The following is a 19888-nucleotide window of genomic DNA, read 5'->3' as shown; positions in this document are numbered from 1 at the left end:
TTCAGATTATAAAAAATAGGAGAAAATTGGAAAAATTAGGGGAAAAAGTTGGGAAAATTATGGGGAAAAAAGGAGAAAAATTATGGGAAAAAATCGAGAAAATTATGGGAAAAAACCAGGAAAAATTATGGGGAAAAAATGGGAAAAATTAAAGGGAAAATCGGGGAAAAATTAGGTAAAAAATTTGGAAAAATTATGGGGAAAAAATCGTAAAAATAGGAGAAAAAAATCGAGAAAATTATGGGGAAAAAAAATCGGGAAATTTACGGGAAAATTATGGGCAAAAAATTGGAAAAATTATGTGGAAAAAGCGGAAAAAATTATGGGAAAAAATGGGAAAAATTAAGGGGAAAAATTATGGGAAAAATTCAAAAATTAAGGAATAAAAAAAGTGAAAAATTTCACGAAAAATCCGAAAAAAATTCCAAAAAAAATCAGAAAAAATTCCCAAAAATTCCCAAAATTTCCAAAGTCACCAAAAAACCCCCAAAAAACCACCAAAAACTCCACATTTTTTATATTTTTATCTTTTTATTTTATTTTCTTTTTCTTGCCAAAGGAGTATTTCCGTTTCCCGCCAAGCCCCGCCCACTCCTGAAACCAATAAATTAATTCATTTCTTCATTAACAAACTAATCAATTAATTATTTAAACTAATTAACAATGATTTTTAAGGGGTGTGGGGGAGGGGCGGAGCCGGCTCCGCCCCATGACGTCATCAGTAACGGCGGTGATGACGTCACAGGAGGGCGATGACGTCACAAGAGGGCGATGACGTCACCGGTAAGGCAGCGGGGTGGGGGAGGGGCGACCCCACGGGGCTCAGGTGTGAGGCCGGAAGTGGGGGGAGGGGAAAAGGGGGGGGGAGGGGCGCGGTGACGTCACTCAGAGGCCACGCCCACTTCCGGGTAGATCACGTGACAGAGGAGCTGACCCAATCGGGTGAGAGAGGCTGGAAGGGGGGAGGGGAGGAGTTAGAGGAACCCGAAAATTGCCGAAATTTGACACCAAAATATCCCGAAATTTAACCCAAAAATCCCCGAAATTTATCCCAAAAAATCCCCAAATTTGACCCAAAAATGCGCCCAAAAATTCCCCAAAATTCCCCCAAAAAATCACCCAAAATTTCCCAAAATTTGACCCAAAAATTCCAAAAATTTGACCCAAAAATTCCCAAAATTTGACCAAAAAATTCCCAAAATTTAGACCCAAAAAATGCCCAAAATTTAACCCAAAAATGACCAAATGTAACCTAAAAATTTCCTGAAATGTATCCCAAAAATTCCTGAAATTTGACCCAAATATCCCCAAAATTTAACCCCCAAAATCCCCGAAATTTAATCCGAAAAATCCACAAAATTTAACCCAAAATTCAACCCAAAAAATCCCAATATTTACCCAAAAATTCCCAAAATTTATCCCCAAAAGTCCCGAAATTTCACCAAAAAAATCCCTGAAATTTAACCCCCAAAATCCCCAAAATTTAACCCAAAAAATCCCCAAAATTTCCCTCTAAGTCCCCAAAAACCCCCAAAATAAAAAAAGTTCCTAAAACCAAAAAAATCCCCAAAAATTCCCAAAACTCTCCGAAATTTTTAAAAAACCCCCAAAAATTACCAAAAAAATCCCCAAAACCACAAAATAATCCCCAAAAAAAACCCCAAAAAAATCCCAAATTCCCCCCAAACTCACCCACAGCTCTCCTCAGCACTGGCGGCTTGGCTTTGGCTCCTCCCCTTATGCAAATGAGGTAGACTGGCGCCCCGGCGGCCATGATGGCCAAACCCACGCCGCAGACCAGCGGCTCCAGCAGGGCCGAGAAGAGCAGCAGAGGAGCCCAGAAGAGCAGGTAGAGGATGGGGAAGAGCAGATTCACCTGCGGGGGGGATGGGGAATTTAGTTTTATCAATGGAGGGCGTGGGAGAATTTAATTTTATCAATGGAAGGTGTGGGAAAGTTTATTTTTTATCAATGGAGGGCGTGGGAAAGTTTATTTTGGTGAATGGAGGGCGTGGGAAAGTTTCTCGTGGTGTTTTTTTATGAATGGAGGGTGTGGGAATTAATTTTTTTTTTATCAATGGAGGGCGTGGGAAAGTTTCAGGGTGGAATATTTTATGAATGGAGGGCGTGGGAAAGTTCCTAGGTGTGGTTTTCTTATCAATGGAAGGCGTGGGAAAGTTTAGTTTTATCAATGGAGGGTGTGGGCAAGTTTATCCTTGTGAATGGAGGATGTGGGAAAGTTTCTGGGTGGAATATTTTATCAATGGAGGGCGTGGGAAAGTTTGATTTTATGAATGGAGGGTGTGGGAAAGTTTATTTTCATCAATGGAGGGCGTGGGAAAATTCCTGGGTGTGGTTTTCATATCAATGGAGGACATAGGAAAGTTTATTTTTGTGAATGGATGGCGTGGGAAAGTTTATTTTTATCAATGGAGGGCGTGGGAAAGTTTCTGGGTGTGGTTTTGTTATCAATGGAGAGCGTGGGAATAAATTTTTTTATGAATGGCAGATGTGGGAAAGTTTGTTTTTGTGAATGGAGGGCGTGGGAAAGTTTCAGGGTGGAATATTTTATGAATGGAGGGCACGAGAAAGTGGTTTTTATCAATGGAGGGCATGGGAAAATTTGGAATTATCAGTGGAGAGCGTGGGAGAGTTTATTTTCATCAATGGAGGACGTGGGAATAAATTTTTTTATGAATGGAGAGCGTGGGAAAGTTTGGTTTCATCAATGGAAAGCGTGGGAAAGTTGATTTTTAGCAATGGAGGGCGTGGGAAAGTTTATTTTTATGAATGGAGGGCGTGGGAAAATTTGGTGTTCTCAATGGAGGGCGTGGGAAAACCCCAAAGTGAATTATTTATCAATGGAAGGCGTGGGAAAATTTTTTTTAATCAATGGAGGGCGGGGCTTAGCAGCCATGTGGGCGTGGCTTGCGGGTCAAAAGTGGGCGTGGTTTCAATGCTAATGGGCGTGGTTAAATCTGAAAAGCGGGCGTGGCTTAACTCGAAATGGGCGGGGTTTAAGCCCAAAAGTGGGCGTGGTTTAAATGCTAAATGGGGGTGGTTTTGAGCCAGGAAGTGGGCGTGGCTTCCCCCAAAGTGGGCGTGGCTTAGCAGCCAAGTGGGCGTGGTTTCAGGGGCAATGTGGGCGTGGCTTCCCGGCTAAATGGGCGTGGTTTGAGCCCTGGGGTGGGCGTGGCCTAAGCACCTAAATGGGCGTGGTTGAGTGGCCAAGTAGGCATGGCTTCAGCCCCGAAAGTGGGCGTGGTTTAAAGGCTAAAGGGGCGTGGTTTGAGCCGAAAAGTGGGCGTGGCTTAAATGCTAACTGGGTGTGGTTTCAGCCAGGATGTGGGCGTGGCTTAGTGGCCAAGTGGGCGTGGCTTCGGGGGCAAAGTGGGCGTGGCTTCGGGCCTAAACGGGCGTGGTTAGAACCAAAAACTGGGCGTGGCTTAACAATAAATGGGCGTGGTTAGAAGGGCCAAGTGGGCGTGGTTTAACCCGGCAGTGGGCGTGGCCTACCCGGATGGGGCGGGGCATGTCTGGCTCCCTCCAGCGCAGCAGCAGCAGCGCAGCCACGGTGATTCCATACCACAGGTAATTAACGAAGCCCACGTAATTAATCAGGGTGTAGATGTCGCCTGTTGTCAGCATCAGCAGCGTCGAGACACACTGGGGGGAGAATTGGGGAGGGTTGGAGGTTTTCCACTTTTTTCCCAATTTTTTCCCATTTTTTTGCAATTTTTTCCCATTTTTTCCCTAATTTTTTCCCAATTTTTTGGGCAATTTTCCCCAATTTTTCCCCAATTTTTTCCCAATTTTTTCCCAATTTTTCCCCAATTTTTCCCAATTTTTGGGCAATTTTTGGGCAATTTTTCCCCAATTTTTTCCCATTTTTTCCCAATTTTTTTGCAATTTTTTCCCATTTTTTCCCAATTTTTTCGCAATTTTTTCCCAATTTTTTCCCATTTTTTGGGCAATTTTTCCCCAATTTTTCCCCATTTTTTCCCAATTTTTTTCCCATTTTTCCCCATTTTTTTCCTATTTTTTCCCCAATTTTTCCCCATTTTTTCCCCATTTTTTCACAATTTTTTCCCATTTTTTCCCCATTTTTTCCTATATTTTTCATTTTTTCTTTTTCCCAATTTTTTCCCAATTTTTCCCATTTTTCCCATTTTTTCCCAATTTTTCCCATTTTTTTCCTTTTTTGCCTTTTTTTTCTATTTATTTTTTCCTCATTTTTCCCCATTTTTTTTTCCATTTTTTCCATTTTTCTCCATTTTTTTCACCATTTTTTCCCCATTTTTTTCTCATTTTTTCTCATTTTTTCTCATTTTTTCCTGTATTTTTCCCATTTTTTCCCCATTTTTTCCCATTTTTCTGCAGTTTTTTCCCATTTTTTGTCTTTTTTCTCCATTTTTTCTCCATTTTTCCCCATTTTTATTTTTTTTTTTCCAATTTTCCCCATTTTTTTCCCCAAATTTTCCCAAAATCCCCGGAATTCTCCCCAAATCCTTCTCACCCTCTTTCCCCCAATTTTTCCTGATTTTTTGGTCATTTTATCCCTGTTTTCCCCCCTTTTTTAACCCTTTCTTCCCCATTTTTCCCCCATTTTTTATCGTCTTTTCCCCATTTTTTCATCAATTTTCCCCATTTTTTTTCCCCAAGTTTTCCCAAATTCCCCCAAATTCTCCCCAAAACCTTCTCACCTTCTTTGTCCCAATTTTCCCCAATTTTCCCCCAAATTTCCTCAAATTTTCCCTCATTTTTTCCCCCATTTTTAACCCTTTCTTCCCCATTTTTCGCTCTATTTTCCCCATTTTTTCACCGATTTTCCCCATTTTTTTTCCCAAATTTTCCCAAATTCCCATTTTTTCTCCCCAAATCTCACGGTGACGAGCAGGGCAGGCACGGGGGTGTGTCTCCTCAGGTGGATCATGGCCAGCAGGGCAGGCAGGTGACCTTCCCGAGCGCCGGCGTAGAACAGCCTGGTGGTGACGTCATCGGTGACGTCATCGGTGACGTCATCGGTCGGGGGATGACGTCATCCAGGGGGAGGAGGAGGAAATGAGGAAATTTGGGTGAAAATTGGGGAAAAATGAGGAAAAAATGAGAAAATTTGGGGAAAAAATGGGAAAAAAATCAGTGAATTTGGGGGAAATTTGGGGAAAAAATGAGGAAATTTGGGGAAAAATTGGGGAAAAAACGAGGAAAAAGAGAAAAAATTAGGGAATTTGGGTGAAAATGGGAAGGTTTGGGAGAAAAAAAAGGAAATTTGGGGAAAAATGAGACATTTTGGGGAGAAAATGGGAAATTTGGGTGAAAAATGGGGGAAAAAAGAGGAAAAAATGAGGAAAAAATGAGGAAAAAATGAGGAAAGATTAGTGAATTTGGGGGAAAATGAGAAAATCTGGGGAAAAATTGGGGGAAAATGGGGAAATTTGGGTGAAAATTGGTAAAAAAATGGTGATAAAATGAGAAAAAAATGAGAGAATTTGGGGGAAATTTGGGGAGATTTTGGGGAAGAAATGAATAAATTTGGGTGAAAAATGAGAAAAAAATGAGGAAAAATGAGGAAAAATTGAGGAAAAAATGAGAAAAAAAAGAGAGAATTTGGGGGAAATTTGGGGAAAAAATGAGGAAATTTGGGGAAATTTTGGGAGAAATTTTGGGAGAAATTTTGGGAAAATTTGGGGAAGAGAAAATGGGGAAAAAAAATGGGAAAAAATGAGGGAATTTGGGGTGAAAAATGACAACAAATGACCGAAAAATGGCAAAAAATGACAGAAAAATCAGGGAAAAAATGGGAAAATTAGGCAGAAATTTTGGGAAAATTTTGGGAAATTCTGGAAAATTGAGGAATTCTGACCTGGAGCAAGTGAAGAGAGAAACGTTGGGGAATTGGAATGGGAAAATTTGGGGCGAAAATGGGGAAAATTGACAAAAAATGACAGAAAAATGCAGAAATTTGGGGGAAAAAATGGGAAAATTCGGGAAAAATTTTGGGAAACTTTGGGAAAAACCAGGAAATTTTGGAAATTTTGGGAAATTTGGGTTAGAAATTGGGAATTCAATGGGAAAAGAAGAGAAATTTGGGCTAAAAATGGCAAAAATTGACAGAAAAATGGCAAAAAATGACAGAAAAATGCAGAAATTTTGGGGAAAAAAGTGGAAAATTTGGGAAAATTTTGGGGAAATTTTGGGAAATTTAGGAAATTTAGGGAAATTCAGGTTAGAAATTGGGAATTCAACGGGAAAACAGCAGAAATTTGGGGCGAAAATGACAAAAATTGACAGAAAAATGGCAAAAAATGACAGAAAAATGCAGAAATTTTGGGGAAAAAATGGGAAAATTCGGGAAAAATTTTGGGGAAAGCAGGGAAATTTTGGGAATTTATGGAAAATTCAGGAAAATTGAGGGATTCTGACCTGGAGCAGGTGAAGAGAGATCCATTGACTCCCCCGAAGGTGGACAAAGCCACAGCCAATGGCATCACCCAGGCCAGAGGGCCAAGGAGCTTCTCCCCGAAGGTCTGCAGGGAAAAATTCCCAAAATTTGGTTAATTCCCAAAATTCCTGAAGGTTTCCCAAAATTTCCACAAAATTTTCCTGAAATTTTTAGGATTTTTCCTGAATTTTTTGTGGTTTTTCTATGATTTTTCCCATTTTTTTCTTCATTTTTGCCTCATTTTTCCCTAATTTTTCCCCAAATTCCCACTATTTTCCCAAATTTCCCACAATTTTCCAACAATTTTCAGATTTTTCCCAAAATTTCCTCACTTTTCTCCCAGCTTTTCCTCATTTTTCCTATAATTTTTCCTCCAATTTTTCCCAGTTTTCCACATTTTTCCTCATTTTTCCCTAATTTTTTCCAAAATTTCCAGAGTTTTCCCAAAATTCCCACTATTTTCCCAAAATTTCCACAATTTCTCCCAAATTTTTCCCAAATTTTTCCCGAAATTTTTAGGATTTTTCCTGAAATTTTCACATTTTTCCTGCAGTTTTTGGAGGTTTTGCCTCATTTTTGCCTCAAAATTCCCCCCAAAAAATCCCAAAAATGTCACCAAAATTCACCCCAAAAATCCCCAAAAAATTCACCAAAAAAATTTTAAAATTCCCCCAAAAAAATCCCAGAAAATTTCCCCAAAAAATCCCAAAAAATTAAAAAAAAAATTCCCAAAAATTCCCCCAAAAAATCCCAAATTTTTTTTCAGGGCCAAGGAGCTTCTCCCCGAAGGTCTGCAGGGAAAAATTCCCAAAATTTCGTTAATTCCCAAAATTCCTGAAGGTTTCCCAAAATTTCCACAATTTTTTCCATTTTTCCCCCGAAATTTCTGGGATTTTTCCCGAAATTTTTGCCATTTTTTAAATGATTTTTCACATTTTTTTCTTCATTTTTGCCACATTTTTGCTCATTTTTCCCTAATTTTTCCCAAAACTTCCAGAGATTTCCCAACATTTCCCAAATTTTTCCCAAATTTTTCCAAATTTTTCCCAAAATTTTCACGTTTTCCCTGCAATTTTTGGAGGTTTTGCCACATTTTTCCCCATTTTTTGGTCATTTTCCTCCCCAATTTCTTCAGTTTTCCCAAATTTCCCACAATTTTTCCAAAAATTCCCACTAATTGCCTAAAATTTCCACAATTTCCCCAAAATTTTTCCCAATTTTTTCCCCAAAATTCCCAGGATTTTCCCCAAAATTTTGGCAGTTTTCCTGCGATTTTCCCTCATTTTTTCCCCATTTTTTTCCTCAAAATTCCCCAAAAAAATCCCAAAAAATTCCCCAAAAAATTCCCAAAAAAATCCCACAAAAACACCCAAAAATTCCCCCCAAAAAATCCCCAAAAATCCCAAAAATTCCTCCAAAAAATCCCCAAAATTCAAAAAAATTCCCAAAATTCCCCCTTGAAATTCCACAAAAAAATCTCCAAAAAATCCCCCAAAATCCTCATTTTTTGCCCTATTTTCCCCATTTTTTCACAAATTTTCCCAAATTTTGGTCCCAAATGTTTCCCAAAATTTCCATCCAAATTCCCCAAATTTTTCCTCCCAATTTCCTCATTTTTTCTCCATTTTTCACCATTTTTCCCCATTTTTTGCTCTAAAATCCTCATTTTTTCACCAAATCTTCCCATTTTCCCCCCAAATTTTAGTCCCAAAAGTTTCCCAAAATTCCCATCCAAATTTCCCAAAATTCCCAAATTTTTCCTCCTAATTTCTTCATTTTTTGGGCTTTTTTTTGGCCTTAAAATCATCATTTTTTGCCCTAAAATCCTTATTTTTTCACCGATTTTCACCATTTTTTTTTTCATTTTTCCCAAATTTCCCCAAATTCACCGCAAATTCAGTCTCACCACAGCCACAGCGTCGCTCTCCAGGATCTCCCTGGGGCTCAGAGCTGCCAGGGAAACCCAAAATCCCCAAAATTCCCAAAATTTCCCCAAAATTTCCCCAAATGTCCTAAAATTTCCCCAAATTTTGTCAAAATTTCACCAAATTTTCTCCAAATTCCTTCAAAATTTCCCCCAAAAATCCCCAAAATTCCCCAAATTTGGTCAAATTTCCTCATTTTTCTCATCCTAAATTCCTCAACTTTTTCACTCATTTTTCCTCCAAATTTCACCATTTTTGCTCTAAAATCCTCTTTTTTTCACTGATTTTCACCATTTTTTCACCAATTTTTCCCATTTTTTCACCATTTCTCCCCAAATTTTGGCCTCAAATCTTCACTGAAATTTCCCCAAATTGTTCCTCTTAATTTTCCCATTTCTCCTCCATTTTCTGCTCTAAAAAATCTCATTTTTTTCTCATTTTTTCCCCATTTTTCGCTCTATTTTCGCCATTTTTTCACCGATTTTCACCATTTTTTTTTCTTTTTTCCCAAATTTCCCGTTTTTCACCCCAAATTCAGTCTCACCACAGCCACGGCGTCGCTCTCCAGGATCTCCCTGGGGCTCAGAGCTGCCAGGTAAGCCACGTTGGCAGCGATGTACAGGAAGGTGACCAGGGGGATGGAGATGGCGATGGCCAGGGGGAGATTTCTGGGGAAAAAACACACAAAAATGGGAAAATTTAGATTAAAAAATGGTCAGGTGTCCCAAAAGAGGGAAAATTCAAAAAAAAAAGCAAAAAAAATGGGGAAAAAATGAGTAAAACCAGCCAAAATTGACTGAAAATTGACCCAAAATTGACTCAAAATTGAGTTAAAATTGACTCAAAATTGACTCAAAAATGACCCAAAAATTGATTTAAAATTGACCAAAATTTGATTTAAAATTGACTGAAAATTGACCGAAAATTTAACCCAAAATTGACTCAAAAATTGACTCAAAATTTGGTCAAAAATCAACTCAAAAACCCCAAAATTGACTCAAAATTGACTCAAAATTGACCCAAAATTCACTCAAAAATTGACTCAAAAATTGACTCAAAAAATGACCCAAAATGACCAAAAATTGACCCAAAAAATGACTCAAAATTCACTCAAAAATTGACTCAAAATGACCCAAAATGACCTAAAATTACCAAAAATTGACCCAAAATGACCCAAAGTGCCCCAGGGGGATGGAGATGGCGATGGCCAGGGGCAGGTTTCTGGGGAAAAAACACACAAAAATGGGAAAATTTAGTCCAAAAAAAATGTTTTATTTATTTGTGTGTCTGAAAATAGTGAAAATTGGAAAAAAAAAGCAAAAAAAAGGGGGAAAAAATGAGTAAAACCAGCAAAAATTGACCCAAAATTGACTGAAAATGACCCAAAATTGACTCAAAATTGACTCAAAAATTGACCCAAAATTGACTCAAAATTGACTCAAAATTGACCCAAAATTGACTCAAAATTAACTTAAAAAATTGAGTCAAAAGTCAGTTTAAAATTGACTCAAAATGACCAAAATTGACCCAAAAATGACTCAAAATGACCAAAAATTGACCCAAAAATGACCCAAAATTGACCCAAAATTGACTCAAAATTTGGTCAAAAATCAACTCAAAAACCCCAAAATTGACTCAAAATTAACTCAAAATTGACCCAAAATTCACTCAAAAATTGACTCAAAATTTGACCCAAAAATTGACTCAAAATTCACTTAAAAATTGACTCAAAATGACCCAAAAATTGACTCAAAATTGACCCAAAATTGACCCAAAATTGACTCAAAATCACCAAAAAATTGACCCAAAATGGACTCAAAAATTGACACAAAAATTGACTCAAAATTGACTCAAAAATTTGACCAAAAATTGACCCAAAATTCCGGAAAAATCCCAAAAAAATTGAATAAAATCAGAAACAAATTCGTAAAAAATTGGGAAAAAAATCGGAAAAAATTAAAAAAAAAATCCAAAAAAAATCCAAAAAAAATCGAAAAAAAATCAGAAAAATTCCCAAAAAATCCCAAAAAATCCCCAAAAAATCCCAAATTTTCCTAACTCATTTCCATCTCACCTGTGAGGGTTTTTCATCTCCTCAGTGACATAATTGAGGAAATTCCAAACCCTGAAGGCGAAGGATGGAAAAATGAGAAAAAAAATCGCAAAAAATTCGAAAAAAAATTTGAAAAAATTCGGAAAAATTCCCAAAAAATTGGTAAAAAATTTCCCAAAAAATCCCCGAAAAAATAGAAAAAAAAATCAGAAAAAATCTTTAAAAATTGGCACAAAATCAGAAAAAAATTGAAAAAAAATCGGAAAAAATTGGTAAAAATTCAGAAAAAAAATCGAAAAAAAGTCAGAAAAATTCCCCAAAAAATGGGAAAAAAATCAGGAAAAATCCCCAAAAAATTGAAAAAAAATCAGAAGAAAAATCGTAAAAAATTGGGAAAAAATTGGAGAAAAAAATCGAAAAAAAAATCTAAAAAAATCGAAAAAAATGGAAAAAAAATTTCAAAAAAAATTGAAAAAAAATCAGAAAAAATTCAGAAAAATTCCCCAAAATTCCCCAAAAATCCCCAAAATCCCTAATTAACTTTCCATCTCACCTGTGAGGGTTTTTCATCTCCTCAGTGACATAATTGAGGAAGTTCCATCCCCCGAAGGCGAAGGATGGAAAAATGAGAAAAAAAATCGCAAAAAATTCGAAAAAAAATTTGAAAAAATTCTGAAAAATTCCCAAAAAATTGGTAAAAAATTTCCCAAAATCCCCGAAAAAATGAAAAAATCAGAAAAAATCTTTAAAAATTGGCACAAAATCAGAAAAAATTGAAAAAAATCGGAAAAATTGGTAAAAATTCAGAAAAATCGAAAAAGTCAGAAAAATTCCCCAAAAAATGGGAAAAAAATGAGGAAAAATCCCCAAAAAATTGAAAAAAAAAATCAGAAGAAAAATCGTAAAAAATTGGGAAAAAATTGGAGAAAAAAATAAAAAAAAAATCGAAAAAAATCGAAAAAAAATCGAAAAAAAATTGGTAAAAAATGGAAAAAAATCGAAAAAATCGAAATCGAAAAATCGAAAAATCAGAAAATTCAAAATTCCCCAAAAATTCCCCAAAATCCCTAATTAACTTTCCATCTCACCTGTGAGGGTTTTTCATCTCCTCAGTGACATAATTCAGGAAGTTCCATCCCCCGAAGGCGAAGGATCCTTGCAGCAGAGCCAAGAAGAGAGCAGCAGCTCCAGGCTCTGCCCAGGGAGTGAAAGCCTGGGAGGGACGAAGCCAGAAATGTTCTCCTGGAAAAAATAAAACAAAATACAAATTTTTCATGATTTTTGGGAATTTTCTGGGAGTTTTTAGCTTTTTATTTGGATTTTTTATGAATTTTTTTTGATTTTTTACGAATTCTTTGGGATTTTTAAATGAATTCTTTTGGATTTTTTAGGATTTTATTTGGATTTTTTACGATTTTTTTTTCTTTTTTTTTAGCTTTTTTTGGGGGATTTTTTTTAGGATTTCATTTGGATTTCTTACGAATTTTTTCTGATTTTTTAGCATCTCAATTTGATTTTTTATGAATTTTTTGGGGATTTTTTAGCTCTTTTTTGGGATTTTTTAGTTTTTTATTTGGATTTTTTAGGATTTTTGTAGAGATTTTTGTAGGGATTTTTAAAGATTTTATTGGGATTTTTAGGATTTTATTTTGATTTTTTAGGGTTTTTTTGCGATTTTTGGGGGATTTTTTAGGATTTTATTATTTGGCTTTCTTAGGATTTTTTTCTGATTTTTTAGGATTTTTCTGGGATTTTTTTAGGATTTTATTTGGATGTTTTAGCTTTTTCTTTGGGTTTTTTATGGTTTTTTTTTTTAGGATTTTTTTCTGATCTTTTAAACAATTTTTTTCAGGATTTTTTCAGATTTTTTTCTGGAATTTTTAATTATTTTTTAGGAATTTTTTGGGAATTTTTGAAGCAAAGGATCTCTGGAAAGCCTGAGAGGGACGAAGCCAGAAATGTTCTCCTGGAAAATGGAATAAAACAGGAAAAAATTGGATTTTTTGGGATTTTTTGGGAATTTTCTGGGAGTTTTTAGCTTTTTATTTGAATTTTTTACGAATTTTTTTGCATAAAATCCTCATTTTTTCACCTTAAAACTTCATTTTTTTTTCCCCAAACCCCATTTTTTCTCCCCAAATCCCCTCAAATCCTGTCAATTTGCCCAAAATCCCCGAAATTCCCCCCAAATTTCACCTTGGCAGATGAGCACCAGCCCAGCTCCCATTTCCCCCAAAAGTCCCCATTTTTCTACCTAAAATCTCCATTTTTTCACCTAAAAACTCCATTTTTTCACCTAAAAAATCTCATTTTTTCCTCTCTAAAAAATCCTAATTTTTCCACTTAAAATCCAAATTTTTCTACCTAAAAATTCACTTTTTTTTGGCGCAAAATTCACATTTTTTTACCTAAAATCCTCATTTTTTCACCTAAAACCTCCATTTTTTTTTCTCCAAACCCCATTTTTTCTCCCCAAATCCCCTCAAATCCTGTAAATTTGCCCAAAATCCCCGAAATTCCCCCCAAATTTCACCTTGGCAGATGAGCACCAGCCCAGCTCCCACGATCACCGCCAGAGCCAGGAGCTTCCCGGCTGTGAAAACATCCTGAACTCGAGTGGCCAGCTTCACACTGCTGCAGTTCACCCAGGTGAGGAGCACTAGAGAGAGAATTTGGGGGAAAAAGGGAAATTTTGGTGAAATTTGGAAAAAAAAATGGTGAAAATCGGTGAAAAAATGGCGAAAATAGAGGGAAAAACGGGGAAATTCGACCCAAAAATGACTCAAATTGATCTCAAATTGACCCAAAATTGACCCAAAATTCATCCCAGGTGAGGCTCAGGTGAGAATTTGGGAAAAATTTGGGATGTTTTGGGGAAAAATTGGGGAAAAAAGTGAAATTTTCGTGAAAATTGGGCGAAAATTGGGTGAAAACGGTGAAGAAATGGCGAAAAAACGGAGAAAAATCACCAAAAAATGGGGAAATTAGAGGAAAAAATTAATCAAATTGACCCAAAATTGGGATAAATTGACCCAAAATTCATCCCAGGTGAGGCTCAGGTAAAAATTTGGGGGAAAAAAAGTGAAAAAATGGGAAAATTGGGTTTAAAATTGGGGGAAAATGGGAAAAAATGGAGAAAAAACACCCAAAAATGGGGAAAATTGACTCAAAATGAATCAAAATTATCCAAAAATTGGGATAAATTGACCCAAAATTCATCCCAGGTGAGCTCAGGTGAGGCTCAGGTGAAAATTTGGATAAAATTTGGAGGATTTTGGGGGGAAAAATGGGGAAAAATGAGAAAATTTGGGGGAAATAGAGCAAAAAATGGGGAAGTTCGACCCAAAAATGAGTCAAAAATAGATCAAATTGACTCAAAATTGACCCAAAATTTCCCCAAAGTAAGTTTAGATGAGAATTTGGGAAAAATTTGGGAGATTTTGGGGAAAATCTGGGGAAAAAAGTGAAATTTTGGCAAAAATTGGGGAAAAAAATGGGGAAAAAACAGCAAAAAATGGGGAAATTTGACCCAAGTTGACCCAAAATTGTGAGAAATTGACCCAAAATTCATCCCAGGTGAGGCTCAGGTGAAAATTTTGGACATTTTGGGGAAAATTTGGGGAAAAAAAGTGAAATTTTGGAGAAAATTGGGGGAAAAATGGGAAAAATAAAGGAAAAAATGGGGAAATTTGACCCAAAAATGACCCAAATTGACCCAAAAGTGACTCAAATTTTTGTCATTTTTTGGATTTTTTTTGGATTCTTTTGGGATTTTTTTTGGGAATCTCCAAATTTTCCCAAATTTTTCCATATTTTTGGGAATTTTTGGGAAAACTCCAAATCTTCAGGTGAATTTTGGGTCAATTTTTGGTCATTTTTTGCTGATTTTTGTCATTTTTTCACCATTTTTTGATTTTTTTTTCCGATTTTTTTGGAGTTTTTTTTGGGAATCCCCAAATTTTCCCAAATTTTAGGATAAATCCCAAAATGAGGTGAATTTGGAGTCAATTTTTCCTCATTTTTGGGTCATTTTAAGCCAATTTTTGCGATTTTTCGTCATTTTTTCGTCTTTTTCACTATTTTTTCTGATTTTTTTGGGGTTTTTTTTCGGAATCTCCAAATTTTCCCAAATTTTGGCATTTTTGGGATCAATCACAATTTTCAGCTGAATTTGGGGTCAATTTTTGGTCAATTTTAACCCTTTTTTTGCCGTTTTTTGGTCATTTTTGGCCATTTTTTCGCCGTTTTTTCTCGGATTTTTTTGGGGTTTTTTTGGGAATCCCCAAATTTTCCCAAATTTTGGTTTTTTGGGATAACTCACGCAGACAGGCGGCAGCCAGCAGCCTCTGGGCAGCCTCAGGGGAATTTGGGATCAATTTTACTCCATTTTTGTGCTTTTTTGGTCAATTTTTGCCGATTTTTGTCATTTTTGGATCATTTTTCACCATTTTTCGCTATTTTTTCCAATTTTTTTGGGGTTTTTTTTTGGGAATTCCCAAATTTTGGCATTTTTGGGATCAATCACAATTTTCAGGTGAATTTTTGGGTCAATTTTTGGTCATTTTTTGGTCGTTTTTTGCCATTTTTTGGTCGTTTTTGGTCATTTTTTCGCCGTTTTTTCTCGGATTTTTTTGGGGTTTTTTTTGGGAATCCCCAAATTTTCCCAAATTTTGGATTTTTTGGGATAACTCACGGAGACAGGCAGCAGCCAGCAGCCTCTGGGCAGCCTCAGGGGTGGCACAGGAGGGGAAAAGAGGCTGCAGGACGTAGTTGGCGAAGGTGAGAGAAATCACTGCCTGGTTGGTTGGGTAGATCACCAGCACTGAGATCCACAGCCGCAGGAATCTGGGGAGAAAAAACGGGATTTTGGTTAAAAATCCAAAGGAAAAAAATTAGAAAAAAATTTGAGTGAAAAAAGGTGAAAATTTGGTGAAAAAAGAGCAAAATTTGGGCAAAAAACCACCTAAAATTCGGTGAAAAAATGGAAATATTTCATGGAAATCCTAAAGGAAAAAAACCAGATTTTGGTAAAATTACGACTGGGGGAAATTTGGGGAGAATAGGAAAAAAAAATTGGGTGAAAAAAGGTGAAAATTTGGGTGAAAAAAGCCTAAAAATTGGTGGAAAAATGGAAAATTCGCATGGAAATTCTATTGGGAAAAGCAGAAAAATTGTGTTTAGAAAAATCCCAAAATTTGGCTGAAAAAACCCCAAAAATTCCCACTAAATCCTGTCAAAAAATCCCAGAAAAAATCCCATAAGAAAACCCAAAAAAATCCTATAAAAAACCAAAAAAATCCCATTAAATCCCACTGGAAAAAACCCCAAAAATTCTGCCAAAAAACCCCAAAAAAATCCCAGAAAAAAACCCCAAAAATCCCACAAAAAACCCCCAAAAATCCCAATAAAAAACCCTAAAAAATTTTAAAAATCCCCCAAAAAATCCCATTGGAAAAAACCAAAAAAATCCTATTAAGAGAGGAAAAAATCCCATTAAAATCTCATTTTAAAAAACCTCAAAAATCCCAAAAATTCAGCTGAAGAAAAAACCCCAAAAAAATCCCCCAAAAACCCCAAAAAATTCTGACTAAAATTCCACTTTAAAACCCCCAAAATCTCATTAAAATCCTATTAAAAAAACCCTAAAAAAGCTAATTTAAAAACCCCAAAAAATCCCAAAGAAATCCCAAAAAAATCCCATTAAAAACCCTAAAAAACCCCAAAAATTCACCTGAAAAACCCCAAAAATTCACCTGAAAAAACCCAAAAATTCACCTGAAAAACCCTAAAAATTCCCAGAAAATAATAAAAATAAAAAAAAAATCCCATAAAAATCCCACAAAAAAACAAAGAGAAATTTGGGGAGAAAAATGGGGAAATTGGTTAAAAATCCCAGCTCAGCATAGCGAAGTTTGGGGAAATTTGGGGGAAATGTGAGGAAAAATGGCAAAAAATGGGAAAAATTGGGGAAAAAAGTGGAAAAAAATGGGGAAAAAAATAGGAAAAAATGGGGAAAAATTGGGGAAAAAATGGGGAAAATTGGGAGAAAAATTGGGAGAAAAATTGGGGAAAAAATGGCGAAAAAAGTTGGAGAAAAATGGAGAAAAAAATGGGGAAAAAATGGGGGAAAAAGTGAGAAATTTTGGGGAAAAAATGGGAAAAAATGAGGGAAAATGGGGAACCTTGGGAAACCTTCAGCCAAAATGGCAAAAAATCCCCAAAAACTCAGAAAAATCCCCAAAAACTGTCAGAAAAAAATCCCCCAAAAAATCCCCAGAAATGTCAGAAAAAAACCACAAAAATGGCGAAAAATCCCCCAAAAATTAGAAAAAATCCCCAAAAAATGTCAGAAAAAAATCACCAAAAAATGGCGAAAAATCACAAAAAATGCCCCAAAAAACCAGAAAAAAAATCCCCAAAAAATCAGAAAAATTCCCCCAAAAATATCAGAAAAAATCACAAAAAATTTCCTAAAAAGTCAGAAAAAATCACCAAAAAATCGCCAAAACACCCCAAAAAATCACAAAAAAATCCCCAAAAAATATCAGAAAAAAATCCCCAAAAATCACCAAAAAAAGCCCCAAAAAATCGCAAAAAATCAAAAAAAAATCCCCAAAAAATCAGGAAAAATGGCAAAAAATGGCCAAAAAATGCCTTAAAAAATTCACATTTTCGCCATAGTAAGGTCGATTTTGATGCAGTTTTTTTCCTCCTGACCCCAAAACTCCCAAATTTTCAGTTTTTTCCCCCAAAACTCACCCCACCAGAGGTCCAAAGGCGTATCCCACGTAGGCATAATCCCCCCCAGGCCTGCTGATGGCCACTCCCAGCTCAGCATAGCAAAGAGATCCCAAAGCTGTGAGGAATCCGGAGAGGAACCAGAGCAGCAGGGCAGAGCCCACCGAGCCTGAGTGAGCCAGAACCCCTCGGGGGGAGACGAAAATACCAGAGCCAATGATGTTACCTGAGAAAAAAGGGAAAAAAAGAGAAATTTAGCAAAAAATTTGGAGTTTTTAGGTGAAAAAATGAAGATTTTAGGCGAAAAAATGACTTTTTTTACGGCAAAAAATGACCTTTTTTTGGCAAAAAATGCCTTTTTTATGGCAAAAAATGTGACTTTTCGGAGGAAAAATGTGAATTTTTTTAGGGAAAATTGGGAATTTTTGGAGGATTGGGGATTTTGGGGGAAAATTTGGGGATTTTTGTGGATTTTGGGTGTTTTTGGAGCTGCCAGGGCAGAGCCAACCGAGCCTGAGTGAGCCAGAACTCCCCGGGGGGAGACGAAAATCCCCGAGCCAATGATGTTTCCTGGAAGAAAAGAGAAAATTTGGGGATTTTAGTAAAAAATTTCGAGTTTTTAGGTGAAAAAATGAAGTTTTTAGGCGAAAAAATGAAGTTTTTATGATGAAAAATGTGATTTTTAGAGGGAAAAATGTGAATTTTAGAGGGAAAAATTGGGATTTTTTAGGGGATTTTTGGGGTGAAATGATGATTTTACAGTCGATGATTATCTCTGGGAAAAAAGAAGATTTTAGTAAAAAAATTGGTTATTTTAGCAAAAAAAATGAAGTTTTTACGCGAAAAAATGACTTTTTTATGGCAAAAAATGTGATTTTTGGGAGGAAAAATGTGATTTTTTAGGGGATTTTTGGGGTGAAATAAGGATTTTACAGTCGATGATGATCCCTGAAAAAAACATGAATTTTTAGTAAAAAATTTGGAGTTTTTAGCAAAAAAAATGAAGTTTTTACATGAAAAAATGACTTTTTTATGACCAAAAATGTGATTTTTAGAGGGAAAAATGTGAATTTTTGGGGATTTTGGGATGGAAAGTGAAGAAGATCCTGAGGATGATGATGTTGCCTGAAAAAAATGGATTTTGAGGTGAAATTTGGGGATTTTGGGTGTTTTTGGAGCTCCCAGAGCAGCAGAGCCACTAATATTTCCTGGGAAAAAAGAGAAAATTGGGTGAAAAATCAGATTTTTGGGGTTTTTTTCCCCAAATTTTGGTAAAAATCCCAAACTTTCTGGGAGGTTTTTGAGGGACAACAGAAAAAAGCAAAAAAAAGTGACATAAAATGAGAAAAAATGAGAAAAAATGAGGAAAAAACCCCAAAATTTGGGGAAATTTTTAGGGTTTTGGGGAAATTTTTAGTGTTTTGGGGGAAATAATGAGATTTTTGGGGTTTTTTCCCCAAATTTTGGTGAAAATCCCAAACTTTCTGGGGGGATTTTGAGGGACAACATGGAGGAGCAAAAAAAGTGACTAAAAAAGACAAAAAATTGGGAAAAAATCCCAAAAAACCACCAAAATTTTGGGAAAATCCTAATATTTCTGATAAATCCTAAATGTTTTTGGGTGAAAAATCAGATTTTTGGGGTTTTTCCCCAAAATTTTGCTAAAATCCCAAACTTTCCGGGAGGTTTCCGAGGGACGACAGAAAAAAAAATGACCAAAAATGACAAAAAAAAGACAAAAAATGAGGAAAAAACTCCGAAATTTTGGGAAAATCCTAATATTTCCGGCAAATCCTGAAGGTTTTGGGTGAAAAATCAGATTTTTTGGGTTTTTTTCCCCAAATTTCGGTGAAAATCCCAAACTTTCTGGGGGATTTTTGAGGGACGACAGAAAAAAGCAAAATAAAGTGAGAAAAACACCATTTTAGGAAGATTTTCCAAAAATTTTTGGATTTTTTGGGGATTTTGGGGTTTTTTAGGATTTTGGGTTCAATATTGAGATTTTTGGGGTTTTTTCCCCAAAATTTCGCTAAAATCCCAAACTTTCTGGGAGGTTTTCGAGGGACGACAGAAAAAAGCAAAAAAAATGACAAAAAATGAGGAAAAATGGGAAAAAATGAGGAAAAAACCCCAAAATTTGGGGAAATTTTTAGGGTTTTGGGGAAATTTTTAGGGTTTTGGGGTGAAAAATGAGATTTTTGGGGTTTTTTTCCCCAAATCCCAAACTTTCCGGGGGATTTCCGAGGGACGACAGAGAAAAAAAAATCCAAATAAACAACTTTTTTTCGCCATTTTCCGCCGATTTTCCCCCAATTTCCGCCGATTTTTTGGGGGGTTTTGGGGTTTTTTGGGGATTTTGGGATTCCGGGTGGGAGATAATTGAATTTTTGGGGTTTTTTTTGGGTGGAAAAAAGGGATTTTTGGGTGAAAAACTCACCGACGATGATGCCGCAGGCGCTGAGCAATCCGATTTCCTTCTTCAGAGCAACTCCTCCTCCTTCCTCCTCCTCCTCTTCCTCCCTTTTTGGGGATTTTTCCCTTTTTTTGGGATCCATGAGGATTTGGGGGTTTTTTTCCTCCTTTTTTTGGGGCGAAAAACAAAAAAAAAATGGTGAAAATCGGTTGGGAAATGAGGGGAAAAGGAGGTTTTTGGGGGTTGGAAATTGGGGTTTTTTTGGGGGGAATTTGGGGGTTTTTGGGGTTTTTTTTGGGGGGAAAATTTGGGGTTTT

General features: G+C 36.2%; 1 protein-coding gene across 2 annotated transcripts; it reads right to left on the bottom strand.

The window, feature by feature from the left end:
• Nucleotides 1-683: 683 nt before the first annotated feature.
• SLC7A8 (solute carrier family 7 member 8) lies at nt 684-19793 on the bottom strand. 2 transcript variants are annotated; one of them, XM_085044412.1, is made up of 12 exons: nt 19596-19793; nt 17180-17384; nt 15148-15265; nt 14742-14775; nt 12954-13079; nt 11509-11662; nt 8912-9035; nt 6424-6527; nt 4886-4982; nt 3517-3666; nt 1693-1876; nt 684-952 (listed from the first exon to the last, which is right to left on the bottom strand). In XM_085044412.1, exons 1-12 carry the CDS (start codon nt 19711-19713, stop codon nt 882-884), a joined length of 1485 nt encoding a protein of 494 aa, XP_084900538.1. In that variant the 5' UTR covers nt 19714-19793; the 3' UTR covers nt 684-881. The 2 variants fall into 2 exon arrangements, with proteins under 2 accessions (XP_084900538.1, XP_084900539.1); XM_085044413.1 differs by lacking the exon at nt 14742-14775 and having other exon boundaries at nt 15114-15265.
• Between the last annotated feature and the right edge of the window lie 95 nt (nt 19794-19888).

The sequence above is a fragment of the Lichenostomus cassidix genome, unplaced genomic scaffold (assembly GCF_008360975.1).
Source record: "Lichenostomus cassidix isolate B80296 unplaced genomic scaffold, HeHo_3.0 HiC_scaffold_36, whole genome shotgun sequence".
In the NCBI taxonomy this organism is placed as follows: Eukaryota; Metazoa; Chordata; class Aves; order Passeriformes; family Meliphagidae; genus Lichenostomus; species Lichenostomus cassidix.
Note: the sequence above shows the minus strand (reverse complement) of the source record. Positions and strands in the feature narration are given on the sequence as shown.